Source organism: Melanostigma gelatinosum (assembly GCF_949748355.1).
Source record: "Melanostigma gelatinosum genome assembly, chromosome: 20".
In the NCBI taxonomy this organism is placed as follows: domain Eukaryota; kingdom Metazoa; phylum Chordata; class Actinopteri; order Perciformes; family Zoarcidae; genus Melanostigma; species Melanostigma gelatinosum.
Window position 1 is genome coordinate 18,220,373 of NC_136653.1, and position 20,615 is coordinate 18,240,987.

General features: G+C 47.7%; 1 protein-coding gene across 5 annotated transcripts in view; it reads left to right on the top strand.

Moving 5' to 3' along the window:
- arhgap21a (Rho GTPase activating protein 21a) overlaps positions 1 to 19,557 on the top strand; it is a 67,001-nt gene extending 47,444 nt beyond the window's left edge. For 3 of the 5 annotated variants that reach the window (XM_079292561.1, XM_079292558.1, XM_079292560.1), the window contains exons 6-25: positions 3 to 57; positions 2,400 to 2,423; positions 3,795 to 5,766; positions 9,816 to 9,962; positions 10,049 to 10,151; positions 10,274 to 10,310; positions 10,629 to 10,751; positions 10,971 to 11,270; positions 11,444 to 11,508; positions 11,617 to 11,765; positions 11,915 to 12,057; positions 12,256 to 12,414; positions 12,710 to 12,788; positions 12,895 to 12,968; positions 13,195 to 13,284; positions 13,371 to 13,496; positions 13,589 to 13,630; positions 13,916 to 14,021; positions 16,391 to 16,422; positions 16,799 to 19,557. In XM_079292561.1, the coding sequence (XP_079148687.1) occupies positions 3 to 57; positions 2,400 to 2,423; positions 3,795 to 5,766; positions 9,816 to 9,962; positions 10,049 to 10,151; positions 10,274 to 10,310; positions 10,629 to 10,751; positions 10,971 to 11,270; positions 11,444 to 11,508; positions 11,617 to 11,765; positions 11,915 to 12,057; positions 12,256 to 12,414; positions 12,710 to 12,788; positions 12,895 to 12,968; positions 13,195 to 13,284; positions 13,371 to 13,496; positions 13,589 to 13,630; positions 13,916 to 14,021; positions 16,391 to 16,422; positions 16,799 to 18,442 (5,470 nt within the window). In that variant the 3' untranslated portion in view covers positions 18,443 to 19,557. The remainder of the gene's footprint in view (positions 1 to 2; positions 58 to 2,399; positions 2,424 to 3,794; positions 5,767 to 9,815; positions 9,963 to 10,048; positions 10,152 to 10,273; positions 10,311 to 10,628; positions 10,752 to 10,970; positions 11,271 to 11,443; positions 11,509 to 11,616; positions 11,766 to 11,914; positions 12,058 to 12,255; positions 12,415 to 12,709; positions 12,789 to 12,894; positions 12,969 to 13,194; positions 13,285 to 13,370; positions 13,497 to 13,588; positions 13,631 to 13,915; positions 14,022 to 16,390; positions 16,423 to 16,798) is intronic. The other 2 variants (XM_079292562.1, XM_079292559.1) reach the window with 1 other exon arrangement.
- The last annotated feature ends 1,058 nt before the right edge of the window (positions 19,558 to 20,615 follow it).

Here is a 20,615-nt window from a genome sequence, read left to right on the forward strand (position 1 = left end):
AGCGATGCTTCACTGGAACTCTGTGTGATGCCAAAGGATGAGGACATTTTGCAGCTGGTAAGCATTCATGAGTATATATTGCAAGTGTGCTTAAAAATGCTTTGCAGTTTATGAAGCAGAAAATCACGCGTTTTTAACACCACACCAGTTAGTCCAATGGCAATTAAAATGTGTTGTTCAACCTGGTCATGAAGGGCGTATGTTGGCTGTGTCTTGTTTGTTTAACCTGTGCATGTACAGAACAATCACAATTTGTGACTTTAGGGAGAGTGGCAGAAACCAGTATATGTGCTGTACCTTTGACTGGAGCTCAGGCTGTCAGATATGTGAGCATGGGCTTTTTGTCTCTGCGCAGGATCAGTGTTACCAAACCTGGCAACCTGGCACTTCCTGGTCACTAATGAACAGTTCCAGCATGTAACACCCACTAAAACCACAACTTGTGACTTTTATGTGCCTGTTTACAGCTCAAACAAAGCAGACACAACATGTTAACTGGCCTACTTTCCTGTTGTTTGTTGGGGTGTTTTTGTACTTTGGACTTTGTACTACCAGATTCCCCCCCCCGTGTTTTCAGGCTAAGCTAAACGAGTCTGACCTCAGCTCTGTACTCAACACAGAGATAAATAATTATCTTCTCCCAAAATGTGAATCTAAACTTTCTATGAAGCGATACTCACCTCTGACTCAGTGTCTGACTCAGTGTCTGACTCCCTCACGAAGAGAGAAAGTGTTGACCAGCGGTCCAAACTAAAACAGACGAGCTTCTAGTGGACGCACACGTGAGTTACTGGACTCAGATTACCAGACAGGACTGTGTTAAAGAGTGGGTGATCTCAAAAACATGGTCACAGTGTGGCCTGATATTTAAAGAGTCTCAGCGTCGATCCATGCAAGAACGGGCACTTTCTAGATAATTCTAATGATGACACACGTTTAGTCTCTCCACCCTCTTGCTCATCCTTCCATTGAATCTCCGATCGTGATCATCGATCGAGTCACAGATGGTCTCATTCTTGGCCTGGTTTCCGAAGAAGCTTACCAGAGAAGTAGCAGAGTAAGACTTCGCGCCACGGCTCGACACCCGCAGACCAGAAACCAGTCGCCACACGTTATTCACCTCCGTTTGGGAAACTCTCTCTTTGGAGCAGAGATCCGAGTCGGCTCCCACTGTGTTGCTAAATTCCACACATAGTTTGTTGGCTTGGCCGGAGCTCACCAAAAAAGCCACAGAAACTTGCTTCTGGCGTTTTTGGAATGAGTCTGAACCCTCACAAGGCTGACGGGTTTCAATGAAGCGATTGTCTCTTTCTCCTCATTCAGGAACAGTTCAACTCAACGCAACCAGGGATTACAGTGCGTTAGGATCTGTCTAACACAGTCTTTTGGGTGTTTTAACTGTTAATTGAAGGAAAGTGGAATACAAGATGTAAATGAGTTATTTCTCAGTCGACATGTATGCGAGAATCACAATCAAGCAGTTTTTTTAAATGTCAGAATACACACATCGATACAAACGCTGACTATGTGACCTTTTTATCCACTTCATACGAGGAGAAGAGATCATTTTGGGCTGTTTCAAGGATGAGTGGACGACGCTCCCGGGGGTGTCTGTAGATGTGTCTGTGTCCATGTTTTTCAATGTGTTCATGTTTGTCTGTTTTGTTTGTTGGGAGACGTTGAGCCCGCTCACTACCAGAGGGGGTGTAGCTGCCGTCAGCTGACTCCTCGCTGCTCGCTGTTTATGGGAGTGAGGGAGGGAAGGAAGGCGAGTGAGGGAGGGAAGGAAGGCGAGTGAGGGAGGGAAAGAGGCTCGTAGTCGTGTGTTTGTAGCGCAGGAGCCGCTGAGCCACCAAGAGAGGGGGAGGGGCGGTACCACAGGGAGCAGTTGAGAGTGACAGAGCGACGGAAAGAAATGCTGAGTATGGAGAGAGAGAGAGAGAGAGAGAGAGAGAGAGAGAGAGAGAGAGAGAGAGAGAGAGAGAGAGAGAGAGAGAGAGAGAGAGAGAGAGAGAGAGAGAGAGAGAGAGAGAGAGAGAGAGAGAGAGAGAGAGAGAGAGAGAGAGAGAGAGAGAGCCAGCAGAACACATTCACCAAATGAAATCTGTAAATGCAGCTGGGTTTGTGGGGTGGAGGAAATAATGGGGATGAAGAGCAACTCAGAAGACATGCAGGTGTGAGAAGGAAAGCAGAAGTTCACCTCTATTCTTCTTTCTTCTTCTTCTTCCACTCCGACTGAAGCCTCTGCTCAGCGAGTATTTTTAGCCCGTGCTGAAGTCAGAGAAGTTGCCCGTCTCGCCTCCATCGATGGCGTCTCGTTTCTCTGTGCTCACCTGTGTACTTCTCTTTCCTCCCTGTTTGTTCTCTCTGCTTGCCCTTCTCTAACCTGTGGACTGCAGTTTTCCAGGGATATCACTGCTCTGGTAAGAAGGGGAACTATACTCACTCATCACTTTCCTTTTCAGTTCACTCTCCATTTGCTTCAGAGCTCTCATGACATGTTTCACCGCCTTTAGAGCTCCTATTTGCACATGTAGACGCTGGCAAATCCCTAAAACCCCAAATATATTCCTCCTCTTTGCAGCATGCGTACTGTTTCGTACATGCAGGTTATTTTCTTGGCGTTTCAGGTGGAGGGAAAGGTGTGTGTACAGGAAAAACAAATAATCTGGCACTTTGCCCTGTGATTTCCCGATTGAGGAAATTGGTTGCAATTTAACTGTATGACTGATGCAAATCCAGAGGGCGGCACGGAGCTGCAGATTTACTGCGGCTGCCTTTGCTGTCGGTACAATCGTAAGCCGACACTTCAGGTAGAGTGCTATCGATTAAAGTCCAACACCACGACTCTCTCCCTTTTCATTTTCTCGAGAGTCGGTGTGCTGAAGGGATGAGGAAATGTGCCGCGTTCAAGTCGTCTCAAGTCGGCCGTCATTCACAGGGTTGTAAATAGCTCATTTTCAGTGTTTCAGTTCAGGTTTTTTAATCGAGGAAAGAACCCTAGTTGCTACAGTGACAGTAGAGTTGTGGAGCCATGCTGACAGAAGTAGCGTTACCTGCCAACGGCAGACAGAGGCGTCCCCCGTTCAGCCTCTCCTCATGCCTCAGGGCTCACTCTCCAGTACCAAAGGTGGGTAAGCCCCTGCCAGCTCAATCCTGGCTCCGCGGGGTTATTCTGGACTTTCCAGCCTTCTTTCTCTACCGATTAGGTTTTCTGGCTATCCTCGCTTTCCCCCACTCTCTCACATCTGTTACTTCTCAGGGCCGTTCATTTGTATCATGGCATGCTGTAACATTTAGTTTGCAGTCTCCAAGGAAATGATTGAGAAACTGTAACTGAAGCAGAGTGTGTTTGTTTAGGAGGGAAAGTACCGCAGCGCTGTGTCTACGTTTAGCATGCTGTTATTTTATTGCTATCGGCGGGCTGGTTTCAGTTCTCTGTCACTTACAGAGTTCTGGAGGGAACTCAGTCACGGGGTTTGTCTTGCTGATAATCTCATCAGTCGCACAGAAACTCTTGTCAAGAAATGGCACTACATTCAATCTCCGCTTTCAAGATGTCAGCAACCACATTGTCGTGGTGCAGTCGATGCTGTAAGATATTGTAGCTAGCTAGACCGGCTAACTAAAACAGTCTTCGTATTTGCTTCTACAACACTCCCTGTCTTCAAGCTAAGTCTAATGTATCCTGTCCGTGGTCGGGTGTGATGTTCTCCCGGGGTTCAATGTGATCTATTTTAGCTTTCCAACCTCGCAGCAACCGAAGTGACATAATGTCCTATAATCTCTTGCAGGCGTATTCCCAGGATGCATATCTCAAAGGAAATGATGCGTACAGCGGAAATGCCCAGAACATCCCCGAGCCCCCTCCCATATGCTACCCTCGGATAGAAGTGAAGGCCGCGGGCATGGCTCAGACATCGGAGCCCGCCGTAGTCAGTGAGACCCCCCCAGGGCCGGCTCAGGGACCAGGAAGAAGAGGGGGGGCCGCGGAAAAGAGCTATCGGGTTGAAATCCCTGTTCCGCCATCTCCTCTGCCCCAACAGACGTCAAAGTCTCAGACTGTGGTTTGTGTCTGTAGTGAGAATGTGAGGACAGCGGCAATGCTTCCCGATCCGGTTGACAGGGAGTCCCGGGTAGCTCGGGCTGGGCCGAGCCACAGGACAGAGGAAAACCGGTACAGTCCTTCAGCAGATTCTGGCTCAGCCAGACCGAGACCGCTTATTCCCTCAGTACCTGGGGGTGCACAGTTGCAGTACCCCTCATCCTGTCCCACAGACAGCCCGGTCTACTCCCCGTCACCAAGACCTGGTCCTATCTATCCTGACACATTGTCTCCAGCTGTACGGGCCACCGCTGCCTCACCGGACAGGTTCTCCAGCGCCATCTCACCCAGCGCCAACCACTACTCACCGTCTCCCACAACCCCCTCCACCTCTCCACACCAGAACATTGACTGGAAAAACTACACCACCTACAAGGACTACATAGACGCCAAGAGGCTGCACACGTATGGTTGCCGCACCATCCAGGAGCGCTTGGACAGCTTGCGTGCGGCTGCCAATTCCAGCTCCGCCTACGCCCAGCAACGTACGCCGCCTCCTCCGAGCACCAGTCAAAGAGGGGCGCTGGGCTCCCAGCACAGACGGAGAAGCACCTCCAACGACCGCGGGGTGGATGCAAGTAGCAAGGGCGCTGCAGTGACTCCATTACGTAGCGTCTCCCAAGAGAGGCTTGGAGGTGGAGCAGAGAGGACACCAATCAGGAACTGGCCTCGGAGTGCTTCCGAGGATGCTCTGCCTTTCTCCAGCCCCACAGGAGTCGCCAAACCTCGGGCGCGGTCTTGCGACTACCTGGGGCAGCAGCCTGGAGAAGCGTTGGCTGTCTTTGCAGACCGGGTGGTGTTGGAGGACAGGCTGATGCTGTGTCGGGGAGAGGACGCCAGGGCTAGCAGGCAGGGAACAGGCCTGAGAGCTTTACCTCATCTGAACAGGAGTCTCACTGGACAGGAGGGAAGTGGATTATCAAACTCTGCTCCTGTGTTTACTAAATTTACGACGGACTCTGTGCTAACATCAAGGACAGACGGTGTCATAATGAGACCGTTGCGCCTGCCTGTTAAAAACGCCATCTCAGACCCTTCACCTGCCTTATCCTCCAGTGGAACCACAGACCCTCTTAAAGACCAAAGAGCTAACATCGTGGGCAACCACCTGGGCTACTCCTCCCCTCTGCACCTGCAGCTCAGAGGCCGGTCTGACAGTCTGAAAATGGAAAGCAGGTCAGATACTGGGTTGGCAGCCAGGTCCTCCTCTTGCTCTGGTAACTCCTCTAAACTGCCCTTGCAGAGACAAAGTGTAGTTGTTGCTGCCTCTTCCTCTGGTTCCTCCACCACTAATGGAGCCGTTACCCAAAAGCCAAAAGTCAGAGAGATCTCCAGTTCTACCAGCGCCCTTGTACGGACTAACGGCGGTCTTGCAGAGGGCGTAGAAGGACCGGATGCGACAGTCGTCGTCCTAAGACGGGGCAAAAACTCTGGGGCTCCCCACATCCGCCCTCCGTCCTATGTGCTAGCTGTTCATGACAACCAGGGAGGAGTGACTCACAAGTCGCCGCCATTAGTGAAGGCAGGCTCTGTGGACGGGGCGATGTGCTGGACGTCTAACGACAGCTTTAGGGAGATGCATCTGAGAAGGCTTGGAGACACACGGCACAAGTCTGGCTCCAACAACTTGGACGACTCCCTGGATTCAATCCCCTTCATAGGTAAGACTGCACTAATCTGCACACCGCCTTCTTGTTAAACTCTTCCTGTTAAACTCTTCCTGTTTCTACAGCAACAAAAAATGATGACACGGCATGCGTTTGTGTGAGTGACAAAGCATGTTTATGCACGAAAGCTTGGCAGACTCTTCAGCCAAGTAGAGATTATACCAAGTGGCACCATGCTTTTAATGAGCCGATAGCAACCGACTTGACCAATCTAGGTCTAATCTTTGTCTTCACACCAAAATAAGTTTTGCTTCAAGTATCCAAGTCGGCATCATATGCTTGGCGAGACATATTGAAGTGGTATTTCCTTATCTGAATCAGGAAAGGCTGTAGACTGTTTTATTGAGGGATGGTGTTTTTACAGCTGCTTGTGCAAAGACAACGATGCATGCGGAGCATGAAGAATTATTTTATTCCTTTCATTGTGGAAAAACAGGTTTATAGTCCTCAATTTGATGAAAAAAGTGTTGTTTTCTATTATGGAAAAACTAAAGTGATGCCCAGTCCTTGTATACAGTAGATAGAAAGTGGGCATTATTTTCATGGGTTAGTGTGATTCTATCAGCGGTTTTACATGCTCAGATAATCATTATCAGGAGAGAAAAGTCAGCTGCAGATGCAAATGAGAGGGTGTGTGTGTGTGTGTCGGTGTGCACTTTGCATATAGCATGTTGGAGGCAGTGAGGGCAGACATACAGAATGCTATTTTCTGCATGCGATGTGGAACTGGTCAGAGTTCACAGTCGTGTATACTCTTAGTTAATAAGATCCACATTTTAAGGTGGCGTATCTGGTGTTCCTGTTTAATATTAGTGGGGACATAAGTGTGGTTGCCCCTCTCTCCATGGGAACCAAATTACCAAAAAACAACCCGAAGCTCCTTTTTTGCTTCAGTACAACATACAATACAATCACAAAACGGCATGAATATCAAGTGTTAGCCCCTGTGGCCTCACTCATCATACTACAAGGACATCTATTGTGTCTTAATGTCTTCGTGAATATACTGTGGATCACCAGAAATAACGGTGGTCTTACAGGGAATACCCCAGACTTTGTCTTTTCCTTAAACGAACACTATTCTACGTAATTTAGTATGTTACCCGTGAAACCACTCGTCCCCGCTTATAAAGGCAGAGGCATTTATTTGAGGCATGATGTACTTTACTCAAGTTACAGTCCCAGCATTATATAGGTATTTGAATGCGTAGATGAATTGGGTCCGAGTGGCATTTTGAGCCCGGGGTGACATGGAGTCAGGTGTGTGATTATGTGACGATGTGACACTGTACTGCAGGCAACCATGACGTATTCAAACCACCCTTTTGGCATCAGAGTAGGGCAGCACACACACACTCGCACACAGAGCTGCTCTTCAACTCGATACTCATATTCCCCCTTGTGTTGTTCAGCAAGAGAAACCCAAGAACGTGGTCCTAATGGACTGTGACATAGCGGAGAAATAAGAGCATTCCTGCGGCTTCAATTAGATTTCGTAGTACGATTCCAAAGAATAAAGGGAACAGCAGCTGGACATTAGGTGTCTGCCAAACACGTTGTAGTGGGAACAGAGCACAAGTGGTCGTGCTAGAGTACGTGCAGAATGTCACCCCCCCCCCCCCCCGATGAGGAGAAATCCTCCTTTTTTTGTGCTTTTCCTCAGAAAACTGAATGCATCACAGTGGAAAATAGAAGCTAAGTATTGTTTTTTCTGTGTTTTTTCACGTCTCTGCCAACTTATCGGCTGACGTAACCAAAACGAGCTTGAACTCGATTTTGCATCCCCAGTTGTGTCGTCAGCGGTGACTCATCACCAGCCAATAAGAGCAGCTCTTGTGTTTTTCTCCGTTCCCCAGAACCTGCAGGTGTTCAATCATCATATCCTCCTCCAGCAGCATTTACCTGTGTGTACACACACACACACACACACCTCAGCTCTCGCTTTTTACTTCTCTACATCTCGATCCAGATTAGATCAGTTTATGATTTCAGCACTTGTTCCGTGTTTGACGCCTGTGATGTGCTGAGAAGGCAAAAACCCGAAAACGTTTTCTTATTTCACACTGATCATGTCAGATGGTTGAAGTTTCATATTTGGACAGACCTAAGAGGAACAGTTTGACATGTTGGGAGATGCATTTATTGCTGAGATATCATGTCTGTGCTTTTATTATAAAGCTACAACCGGCAGCAGGTTAGCTTAGCTTAGCATAAAGACTGAAAGCAGGGGGAAACGGCTAGCCTGGCTCCGTCCAAAGATTATAAAAATCCACCGGCAGCTCACTAACATGTTATGTCTTGTTTGTGTGATACAAAAGCCAACAAGTCATGCTTTTACGGGTGTTACTTTCTAGCTAGCTGCCTCCCTGTGGTTCCGGTCCTTATGCTAAGCTAAGCTTACCGTCTCAAAATGATGTGAGAATAGTATCAGCTCTTTTTATTCATTTCCCAAAATGTGAAGCTATTTGTTTGAATATCTGAATCGTCGGTGTAAAGGCCATCTTGATGTCCATAATAAGATAATCCTTTATTGGTCCCGCAGTGGGGAAATGTACAGGATTTACAACTGATCCCTGTAAAGTATATCGTAATCACACGAGTCAGTCATCGTATTCCCAGAAGCAGGACTGGAGGTAAACGAACAAGTGATTGAATGAATCTGCCGGGATGGGCAGCAGTGAGGTCTGCCGTGTCATGGACGACGTCTTTGAGGTTTTAAGGGTCGGGAGATTTCACAGCAGTCCTCCGTACACAACCAACAAGCAGATCACATGTTTCATATCAAATCTGTTGTGAAAGTTAAAGATTTGTATCAGTGAATTGGCAGGAATTTAATCTTAAAAGAGTGTTAATGTAGGTAGTGCTCCATTAGGTTTCACCTGCATCACCACAGTCGCTGATATGATTCATCGTATACTCTTCATTTGTTTTTAGGGCTTGCCATCCTGCTGATATTGCATATCAGACATTATGACACGGCCGTGTCTGTGATGATGTAATGCTGCTGCTGTGTTTATTTGATAGGGAAGGTGTGGACCGGCTTATCGGAACAGAGACGCAGTCAGCCAGTAGAACGGTGTTTCTGTCTGCGTCGCTTTGCTTCAGACCCGTGCGCCATTATCAGCGTTTTATTGCCGTGTGCTGAAATGTTTATTCAAGTGAAGACGGCAGAGATGGATTAGACTTTGTTTTTGGGTAATTTAATGTGCCAACTATTTCCTGTTGCAGACGACATCTGAATTTATGCCACAGTCTTATAGGAGTTCAGCTGGAATAACAAAGAGCATGCCACACAATTAGAATCTTACACAGTGGATCTGATAGTCGTGAAGGTTTTTATTTATTTTTGTATGCACTGCATGTAACACGACAAACTAACGTAGCTAGCTAGATAAAGATGCGTCTATGGGTTCAGCAACTGCTGTTGGTAGCAAGCTATTTAGCCAAATATCAGAATCCATTCTTTACACTTTTGCATTTGTGTTTTCAGAAGATGATAAAAAAGACACTCTTTAAACTCTTTAAATACCAAGTAAGCTACGATTGGACAATCTCTGTTTGGGGGAGTGGTTTAGCGAACGGTCAGTCTCAACCTAAAATGCTCCGTGTTTGGTCGTCCTGCAGCTAATGGTGCATTCATGTGCTCCTCGGATTCCCATTTCTCAAGTTGGGAAGTTCCCACTTTGGCGTGTTCATGAGCTTTAAGTCGAAACAACACGGACGCCAAAGAGGATTTGTTATCATCTGTCCAAGTATGCTGAAACCGTTTGAAGCTTTACATTCGCCCCAAACGTGTTTCTGCAGCAGTCCGTTCCCTAAAACCACTCAAATATTGCTTCACTTGACTTCTCTATGAGGGTTAACACCAATAAATAAATTCAGTAAATAACCGAGGCGGACAGCATCTAACGGGTACAAGCTAATATGTTACAAATGACTTTGGAGCGACCATCAACGCAGCGTTTAATTTCATCTGCCATGTTTCTGCGTAATATGACGTCAACTCGTATTGATGCAGTTCATTGCTCTCTTCCTGTCCTCAGATGAGCCCTCTAGTCCCAGCACCGACCAGGACTGCACACACATCCCCGCCTCTGCTGTTATATGTGGAACGCCCGTCATCACCACCATCCCACCCAGCCCCACCTCCCTGTCGCCTCTCATTCGACGCCATCTGTCACATGACCAAGGTAATGTTCACGTCAAAGCGGCAACACTAGGCCTTTGACAGCTACTGAGCTTTGTTACGAATAATTGTTTCACCTTCTCTTCACAGATTCTCTCCGTCTCACAGTCATTGAGTCAGATTCCGGTAGTAAAACAGAACGGTCCAAGTCGTATGACGAAGGCCTGGATAACTACCGGGGAGAAGGCATAGGGTGAGTTCTTACACCCACAGCAGCTTCATCATAGATAGGAGGAAAAACAATACCCATTATATCCATCCCGATGAGGAAAACGATCAAATCACCTCAAAGATGACCTCTTCTTCTCCATTCAGGAGGACTTTAATACCTGGTCTGAAGAATCTGAGGAAGGTGAGTTCAATCCCTATTTCTTTGTATCACGCTGCCAGCTGTGTTTGGCTGACTGGCACATCCTGCTGCTTTATCAGCTCGTTAGCTCACACCCAAAAGATAAAACTTCTCGCTTTGAAAGGTGAATATATGATGGTAAACAATAGCAGGTGTAAAAGCAACATCAAGCATTGCTGGTTAATAATTAATTCAGTTTATTTCTCTGTATTTACGTCCTTTGATATCCTTAAATTTGACTACTGTACCATCCTAGATTTTCATCTTAAACGTCTCTCTCTATGTTTTTATTTCTTTGTGTTATTTCCTTGTCCATCACAGGCGGGGGGGGACAGGTCATCCGAAGATTCGGGGTCCAGGAGAGATTCTTCATCAGACGTCTTCTGTGACGCCACCAAGGAGGGTTTGCTTCATTTCAAGCAGCTGAACACGGAGAAGAGCAAGGTGTGGACCGCCTCCACGTACACCAGCCATCGCATCACATCACTCACACACAGGGAGCACATCTTCAAGCATGACGGGACTTTAGAACTGGAGCAGGGCTGCCCTTGTTTCCAGAGTATTTGTGTGAATATTTTATGCCGTTTCACCTGTTGTTTCACTGTACATTTAAATCATTTTGCTGTTAAAACTCGTCTCCTTCTCGTGACCTGTTTTCCGCAGCGTGTCGGAGGAGGTATGCGCCCGTGGAAACAGATGTACGCCGTGTTGAGAGGCCGCTACCTTTGCCTCTACAAAGACAGAAAGGAAGGGCAGGCTCACGCCAACTGCCAAGCGGTAGACGAGCCCCTGCCGATCAGCATCAAGGCGTGTCTGATCGACATCTCGTACAGCGACACCAAGCGCAAGAACGTGCTGCGGCTGACCACGTCGGACTGCGAGTACCTGTTCCAGGCCGAGGACCGGGAGGACATGCTGGCCTGGATCAGAGTCATACAGGAGAACGGCAACCTGGACGAGGAGGTGAGCGCCAAGCGTTCAAGCTCTCATCCTCATTTGTGCATTAGCATTGTGCTGGAACTAATATTTTGACTCACCTGCCAACGGGACCTGTGTCACCTGAGAGCAGCAGGTTATATAAAGATCCGTTAGCGGTGATGGGTGTGAATGTCCCTCTTTCCTTCCTTCCTTTTTAGAACGCGGCCTTCACCAGCCATGACCTCATCAGCAGGAAGATCAAGGAATACAACACCTTGATGAGGTGAGGGGCAAAGGGAGGGGGCGAAGAGAGGGAGGGGGGCGGGCCCCGCTCTTCAGGAGAACTTTTCTTCTGATCTGAAAGCTCATTTTGGGTTCATGTCTCACGCAGCCCGACGGGCAGCAAGGCGGAGTCGTCGCCCAAAACCTCGCGCCAGTCGCTGAGCATCAGGCAGACGCTGCTGGGAGGAAAAGGAGAGAGCAAAGCAACGAGTCCGCTCGCACCCAAAGCTGAGCAGGAGAAGAAGAACGCGCACAAAGGTAGGAAGAGAAGCGTCCCCCATTTCATGTGATTCACTTCTTTCCTTCGCATTTCATGTCTTTTGCAAGAGGAGAGCAACCAGGTCTGTTGTATTTTAAACCAAGAACAACAAATGTGTTCATTGTACTCACCGTATTGTACGTTGCAGATGACACCAGCCCTCCCAAAGACAAAGGGACATGGAGGAAGGGCATCCCGGGGCTGATGAGGAAACCCTTTGAGAGGAAGCCGTCTCCTGGAGTCACGTTTGGAGTGAGGCTGGACGACTGTCCTCCTGCACTCACCAACAAGGTCTGTACTGATGGTTTCATCTGGAATAAAACCCTGTGAAGGACTTTGCATCATACTAAACATTTCAGGGTTTGTGTGGATGTTCCTGTTTAGGATTTCCTTTGATAAGTTCATCTGCTCTTGACCCTTTCTCCTCACAGTAATAATGTACTGCAGGTCCAGTGAGCTAAACTTTTGCTGCGTTTCTCTGCGTTGTAGTTTGTGCCTCTGATTGTGGAGGTCTGTTGTAAGCTGGTGGAGGAGAGGGGGTTGGACTACACGGGCATCTACAGAGTCCCAGGAAACAACGCCGCCATCTCCAACATGCAGGAGGAGCTCAACAACAAGGGCATGAACGACATCGATGTCCAGGACGATGTGAGTGGCACTTTATCGAGCGCTGTTGCTTTAATTAAACCCTCCTTGGAGTTTCACTGTCTACATTGCCGCTCCTAATGTGTTTGGGACTGAAATACTTTTAAAGCTGCAGTGTTATCCAGATGTGTGCGCACATAACAGTTCTGAATACTTGCTCGTGATGGGTCACTGATTTATGATTTAGGGGCGCAGCGGTCAGAGCAACAGCACCTTGTTGGTGGATGCGAGCGTCGCGCATGTTGAATTCACTTTTTGTTTTGTTGCATAACTTCTATTCTGTTCTCGTGTTTTACAGAAATGGAGGGACCTCAATGTGATCAGCAGTTTACTCAAGTCCTTCTTCCGTAAACTTCCAGAGCCGTTGTTCACCAACGGTGAGTTTCAAAGGTTGGTTCTGCCATCTAGTGGCCACAAATGAGAACACGCCGGCTGTATTTCACCTCCAGCCTTTCCCTGATTCTTTTTTCTTTCTGCCTGCAGATAAGTACGCAGATTTTATAGACGCCAACAGAACGGAGGACCCAGTGGAGAGACTCAAAGTGCTCAAGAGGCTGGTGAGTTGCTTTGACAATTCATTTCATCCCTTATTTGTACAATATACTTTGATTTATTTGTTGATATATTTACTTGGTTGTAAAACATTTGGGTTTTCTTTTTTTACAACCTGTAAACAATGGACCAGAGCGCTGAAACCTGATGAAGTTCTTATGAAAAGCAAAAAGAAATTGTAGAATAGAACAGAAGAAACATAACTCTGTGTAACGTCATCTCCGTCTACAGCTTCACGAGTTGCCCGATCATCATTACGAGACCCTCAAGTTCCTCTCGGCTCATCTCAAAACTGTGGCCGACAACTCGGAGAAGAATAAGGTGCGTAACTTGCACGTTTTGCCGAATCAGGTTTTGATCAGAGAAGTTAGAGATGTACAATAAATCTTTTGTTTCTCGTTTGTTAGATGGAACCAAGGAACCTGGCCATCGTGTTCGGCCCCACTCTGGTGCGCACCACCGAGGACAACATGACCCATATGGTGACTCACATGCCCGACCAGTACAGGATAGTGGAGGCCCTCATTCAAAACGTGAGCATCGCATCTTAAACTTCTCACTCAAGATATTATGGTGTCACGTAAAACAACAGAGCAGAATGTAATGCCGTTTGTGTTTCCTCTAGTATCACTGGTTTTTCACTGAAGATGGAAACGGAGATCCAGTGGTGAGTACAGTAAATGATCTGGTCTCTGCCCAGGGTTGACTAAAACCAATTTAATTCGATTAAAACGATTTATGTGTCCCTAAAGTAAATATAACACACAGTGCCTTGCATGACGTTTCTCCTATTTTGTTGCATTATGACCTGGAATTAAATTGTTGTTTATTTGGATTTGATATCATGGACATACACAAAACATTTGAAATTGACAAAGTGAAATGAATAAATTGTGCATATGTAGTCACTGCTTCAAATGTCCCCCTGAATCCGCTCCTTTGCTTCTCTCAGACGATAACTCGTGAGCAGAGCGCCGTGGAGTCTCAGCCCATCCCCAACATCGACCACCTGCTCACCAACATCGGCCGCACCAACACATCGCAGGGTGAAGTATCAGGTAACACGCCGACTCTTTGGTGGGTTCGTCTCTCTCTACCCGTCCTCTGCCGAGCGGCCGCTGTGTGGAGCCGGTAACGAATGTTGATGATAACGCTGCTTCTTCCCCAGGCCAAGCTTCCCCCTTCTCTGCTGCTCTGGCTGTTGCCACTAGATAGACATGTCTATGGCTAACCATGAGGCCAAACGCCTGCGTGAGTTTACTTGCATCACAACAAGTTAAAAGGATGCAATAAATTGTCTCGCTTCTTCATTTGCTTTAAGAGATTTATCCCCCTTCTCGTTATTTGATCAATTTAGACGTCCTTTTCCTTTTTTTCCGCCTCTGCCCTTTGATACCTCGTTTTAGACGAACTCCACACCTGGGCTGTGTTTCCTGCCTCCCTTTATCCCGCCCACTGTTGCACTAACAAGGCATGTTGTTCCTCGCGTCAGAGATAGATGTCTGTACAGTGAAAGGCGACCTGTGATTCCTCTGTCTCTAGTGAGGCTCTGTCGGGTGTCCTAAAGGCTTTCCCAGCATTCACACATACTGATCTTGACACAGGCCAAGTGGGAGGAGTCTGTCACACCATGATGACACTGATGGACTCTATAATGTCCGTGATGGACAGCTGGAACTGTAGGCAGAAGGAGGATTGTTGCCCCCAGTGTAGCTGCCTAGTCTGCAGGAACCCGCAGTTCTTTTAAGTGCACCAAAAAGCCAAAGAGGGAAAAACAAACCAAAAAAAAAAAGGATTAAAGAACGGAAGCGTGACGGAAAGGGGGAAGCGGCTCCACGGTACTGTGCAGGGTCCGGTGTTGTGGGTTGTCGATCAGAGTATACCGAACACGGGCCGGTGCTACTGTCTCAAAGGCTTTCCGCTGTCTCTCCTCACTGTCTCGCAAGCTTGCCAACGGGAGAGATAGCATGGTACGGTTTCTACGTCTCCAGTCAGTGTGCACTTGCATATTGTGCCATCATCTGCATTGTAAGGGGTGTATAGGGGGGCTCGGCTGTCACACAAACAAAACAGAAGCAAATTTTAGCGAGAAGGACGATTACAGAGCAGGCGAGGACTGATTATAGGTTGTCCTCGCTGACTCTCTCTCTCTCTCTCATGTAGCGTCCCCTCTTCTCATATAGCTAGCCCCTCTGTGACCCCCCTGTCACTTCTCTGTTCTTTATTTTTGGTTTCTGCCGTCTCCGTCAGCTCATGTCACCTCACATTGCTTTGTCAGTTCAGGTAAAAAGCATCGCAGTCTATCTGAGGTTGGGTATCAAACCTCATCAGTATCATCCAACATGTGTCTGTAGTGAGCACAGAGAGCTGAGGTTAAATGTCCACACGTGTATGTCAGGTAGCTCATCAGGTACTTACTGACTTACATTCAAAGTTTTGTTCGTTTTAGACGATTTTATTTCGGCAAAGTTCTCTTGAACTTTCGCTTGTGATTAAACCAGAGGTTCCCAACATGAATCAAAGAAATATGAGATAATAACCAGGAAAAAATAACTTTCGTCGACACAACGTTATGTTTACTTTTAGACAGTTTTTATTGTTAAATAGTTTTACATCTTTGTGCCTCTAAAAGTATTAAATAAATGGACTTTGTCTTATCCAATGAACACCATGTTTCTCTGAATTTTGGTGATCCACGTTGAGCAGATTCTACCCAAATAAACCTTTGAAAAACCTGCAAAATATATTCTCACAAAGCTGCGGATGTTCCACTTCAGAGATCTTGTTTTCACAGAGCAGCGATGACGACGGGGTGAAAGTAGAAAAAGTGAGGAACCTCTGGTTTAGACCACATGTAACATTTGAGAACTGTGGCTTCTTTTGATACAAGAACAAATAATTGTTTCGGTATCTGCACTCGCGTTGAACATTCTGAAGCAACACTCAGATGTTTCGCTCACGTCTGCGTATCCTTCTCCATCCTTGTGTTGCACGGCACATTATCAACCTCACTGTTCGCCTGCTGTTTCAACGTACTTGTCGTGTTTGTTGCTGAAGTTGCACTCGGTACCACTAAGGAACGTGAGGGAAGATCAGAACATGTTCCTCCCCTGGCTTGGACTCCATGTTTCGGGCGTGTTGGGGGAAGAACGCTCCCACGCCGTGTCGCTGTGGAGCCGAGTGTAACGCGGCGCTCCTGTCTCGCTGTGAAGCATGGCCTGTTGTCTGCTCATGTATGTGCCCACTTCTCTCGTGCGTTGTGTGTTTCCACGCCACGCGATCCTTCATCATCAACATTGGTCTCTTCATTCCTTTTTTTTCTTTTTTCTCCCTCCCTGATTCATGTTCCCATGTTGCACCTCATCGATGTGTTCATCTGCTTTGTAAAAACATCTGACGTGTCCCTCTCGTCTCTCTTCACCCACAGATTCACCGACGAGTGACTCGGCTAAATCAAAGGTGAGTGCGTGTGAGACAGAAAAAACCGAACATTAGCAAAAGCAGGTGCTTTTCATCACTGCACTGCTGTCATGTGGCTGCCTTCCTCCAGCTTTTCGGCAAGTCATGCCAGAGCTCAGGCTCATGCAGGGACGCTTCAGTTCATGCTGTGCCACTGCTTCTCCTGCTTCTGCCGGCATGGAAACAATACTGTGCTCCCTGTTAATGCTCCTCTCTCTGTCTACTTCTCTGGTTTGTGGTGCTTCACGGCAGCAGGTGGAGTACAGGTTTTAAGTTGTCCAGGCAGGGGGGAAGGGTTGTTTGGTTCTCTTTGATGTGCTCCTTCAGAAATACTCATTTTGGTTTCCTCCTCCTCCTCGTCTGTCCCTCTCTGCAGGGTTCCTGGGGCTCAGGGAAGGATCGGGAGCTCCTAGTCTCCTCCATCTTTGCTGCAGCCAGCCGCAAAAGAAAGAAGTCAAAGGAGAAGCCGCAGCCCAGCAGCTCAGATGATGATCTGGACGCTGTGTTCCTCAAGAAGGAAATCCCTGTTCAGAAGCCGAACCACCACGGCCTCCAGACCGAGGCTCAGAGCGAGACCCGTCCCGGCCCCAACGCAAAACCCAGCGCCAAGCAACCGGTACGTGCAGAGGAGAGGAAGGAGAACGGCAGAACTGTGGAGGTCACACCCAAAGCCAAGAGGGAGCACAGAAACTCCTTATTCCTGAAGGAGAAGACTCCACCCAGACACCCCTCACCTTCCCCCTCCCCAAATATCTCCGTCTACCAAGCTCAGGCGAAATCCTCCTTGTCGGACCCCCCATCCCAGCTTGATGAGAACGCCTCAGACCTCGGGACCATGAGCTCTGGAGCGTCTGTGCCCAGGTCGAGGCCGAAAAAGTGGAGCGGAGCGTCCCCTGATCTTCCTGCAGGAGCGTGTGTCGGGCCGGCGGCGGGTCCAGGGGCATCCGCCGGTGCAGAGGTGAGCTCCATCACCTCGGACTACTCCACCACTTCTTCCATCACCTTCTTGACAGGAGCGGAGTCCAGCGTGCTCAGTCCGGAGCTGCAGGGTGGGGAGGAGGCGGACGACGAACGCAGTGAGCTGATCAGCGAGGGACGACCCATGGAGACGGACAGTGAAAGTGACTTCCCGGTGTTCGCCCCGGGCGGTGGCAGCAGCCAGTCTACACCCTGCCCGGACCAGAGTCTGGACAAGACCGAACTTCGAGGAGGTGGAGCAGCCGAGAGCGGCACCACGCCGAGGATGGAAGCACGACGCCTTTTCCCGTCGCACAGGATGATCGAGTGCGACACCCTCTCCAGAAGGTGGTCCCTGCGACAGAAAACGGACAGCGAGTCATCCGTGGAGGGTGTTTCTGGGAGCACGGAGCGCAGCGAGGGCAGATCGGAGTCGTCCACGCGGCTCTCTCGGGTCGTGGAGGTGATGAAGAAAGGGCGGTCCACGAGCAGCCTCAGCTCGTCCTCCCGCAGCGAGTCGGAGCGTCCCGAACCAGCCTGGCACCTCAAGATCACAGAGCGGCTCAAATTCAGGTTACGCTCATCTGCCGACGATATGTTCACCCAGAAGAACCGAGCCCCGGACGCCCGCGGGAAGAAGAAGAACATCCGCCGCAGGCACACCATGGGCGGGCAGAGGGACTTCGCCGAGCTGGCGGTCATCAACGACTGGAGGGAGCAAGGCGGCGTGGATCAGACCGCCGACCTGTCCGCTCTGGATCGCCTCAAGCCCAGATGTTCCTCTCAGGACTTCTCCATCCGGGACTGGATCACGAGAGAGCGGTGTAGAGGCTCCGATTCCAGCGTTGAAGTTGCACCTGCAGCCGTCTCAGAGGAGGTTCACCCAGAAGCTCAGGACGTAGCCCCCGACAGACCGTCTCCGGGCGCACAGCCGCTAGCAGGGGAGCACGTTAACGGCAGCGGGCTGCAGGGCAAGAACAAAGCCGGCCTCGGGGCGGACGCTCACCCACACAAACTGTCCGGAGCACAGGTCGTCCGCTCGCGGTTCTACCAGTATCTGTGAAACTCGTGTTTGTGAGGATTCAAAGAAACACAAAAAAAACCTGAATGAATGCGTAAATGTACGAATGTGGGTATTTTAGCTAAGGTTACTGCACAATATTTTTTCTACAAAGTATACTTTATGTATCTAATGTACATAATATGTATAGGCTGATGTGATTGACTGGAATAATGCTGAAGAGATGTTTGTGTGTGCGATTCCACTGACTGGAACAGACGTGGACAGAACTCTGACTTCCTCCTGCAGGATGGAACCCGACGAATGCAAGAATGTGAGTGGACGGGACAGAAGTGGACTTTGTGGATTGTTAAACAGCACTAATGAAAAAGGACGGTCAACTTATTACTGAATGCAGGAGGAAGCGTTTCTTTTTTAAAGGAATCATGATTCAGTTCTTCCTATTATCAGCGGTATGAAGAATGTATTACTCTCTCGGACTAACAATAGTTGCTTGTGACAATATTGTCCTTTTCAAAACAATATGTATGTTTTTTGCCTGTACTTGAAGTATATGGATGTAACTGAGGGCTGCTTTCTGAGCTGAGTGCTGTGGGAAGTTTGTTTTTTCACAGTACAGTCATAACAGCCAGATATTAGCTTGGACTGGAGGACTATTGTAGTTTTATCAAATAAAGACTGAAGAAAAACAGCAATGAAATGCTGTTTCTAAAGTATGTGATGATTGGTACAGTGGTTATGTCCAGTTATAGTCCAAAAAGTACGTTTGTGCACATTGTTTTTATCTCAAGAAGAAGAAGTGCCTCTTTTTTCCCCTTTTTTAAGCTGTTCTTACCAGCAGTGGACGAGATGAAACACTTTCAGCAGAGAATAATCTCGCAGGCATTCCAGACATGGTTTTTGTTGTGGGGTCTTTCCTGTTTTTAGTTAAACTCACATCAAAGCATTCACATGTATGTCGGTGTCTGTGTTTCATTAGAGTTTTACCCCCCCCCCCCTCCCCTTTTTATTTTCAAATGCAGTAAAATGCATGGGCGCTTAAAACCTGGGAGAAACAACACGAAGGTATCTTTAAAACTGCATGAGACCGTTTCCTGAACAGTGAACATCTCGCCTGTGTACAGCAAAACAAGGGTGCAATGCCCTCCCTCAACAAACACTGGAAATAAATAATCTTTATTAAGTTTGTGTGTGTGTGTTTGGCCTCATTGTGCGTAGAAATGTGCATTCCTCTCTACAAAGGAATACATTTACCGTGAGGTAAAGGGAGGAGGCGGTGCAGCTGTTGTAAAAGAAGCAGAGCTCCTGAATTCTATATATTTTTTAAAACAACCGCTGAATAAATTAGGACGACAGTTCCTGAGGTGGAAGGCAGAGAAGGCACACTTCCCCAAAGTGTCACCACCGGAGTTACTATGATAAAGATAAGAGACTCGGGCTGCGAGGTGGTGAATGTTGAGATACAGACTGTGGCTCAGGTACAAAAATAAAGGTTTGATATTAAAGTTTAGGTGGAAAAACAGGATAAAAGAAGAAGTCCGCGCAGTTATTTTTTGTAATTATGTGATAATAGTGTCATAAAAATGAAAGACGATCTATGACTTTTTCCGGCATAGATACTATGTCTTCCTAATGAATCCTCATAATAATGAAGCAGTGAATGAGAGTGTGCTTGAAAATAAAACTGGGGAGTCGAACGAATCAAACATGGAACCCGTCTCAGTGCGTGTGCGTCTCCACAACATGGGAATGTGCGCGTGATGACAATTGAGCTGATGAGCCGTGCTGTGGGAGTGATGTAACGTGAACACACTCCCAGTCTGTGTCTGTCTGCAGAGATCACTGATATGTTTCATGAACGCTTGCAGATTCCCCCAGACCTCCACTGACCTCTCGAACCCTCGCACACCGGAGGTAAGAACGTTTTATGGCTGAACTGTATTCAAATGTAGACTGAACAAGACAGAGTTGTTTTCCAACATGGCTCTTTTTTAAAGCAACTGTTTTCCTGCCATTGACAAAAACTTGTTTTCGACTTGGTTTCCTAAATGACATTATAAAATGTGTTCTTGTAGCAAATTGGGACTACAGTCTAAATTTAGTTGTGCAACTCTGTTGTACAATTATAACCTTGTAAATGAGTGTGTTCAACAAGGATGGCCCTTTAATTCCACTGTCAATATTTATCTAGTTTTATTTCACTACTTCAGTAGAA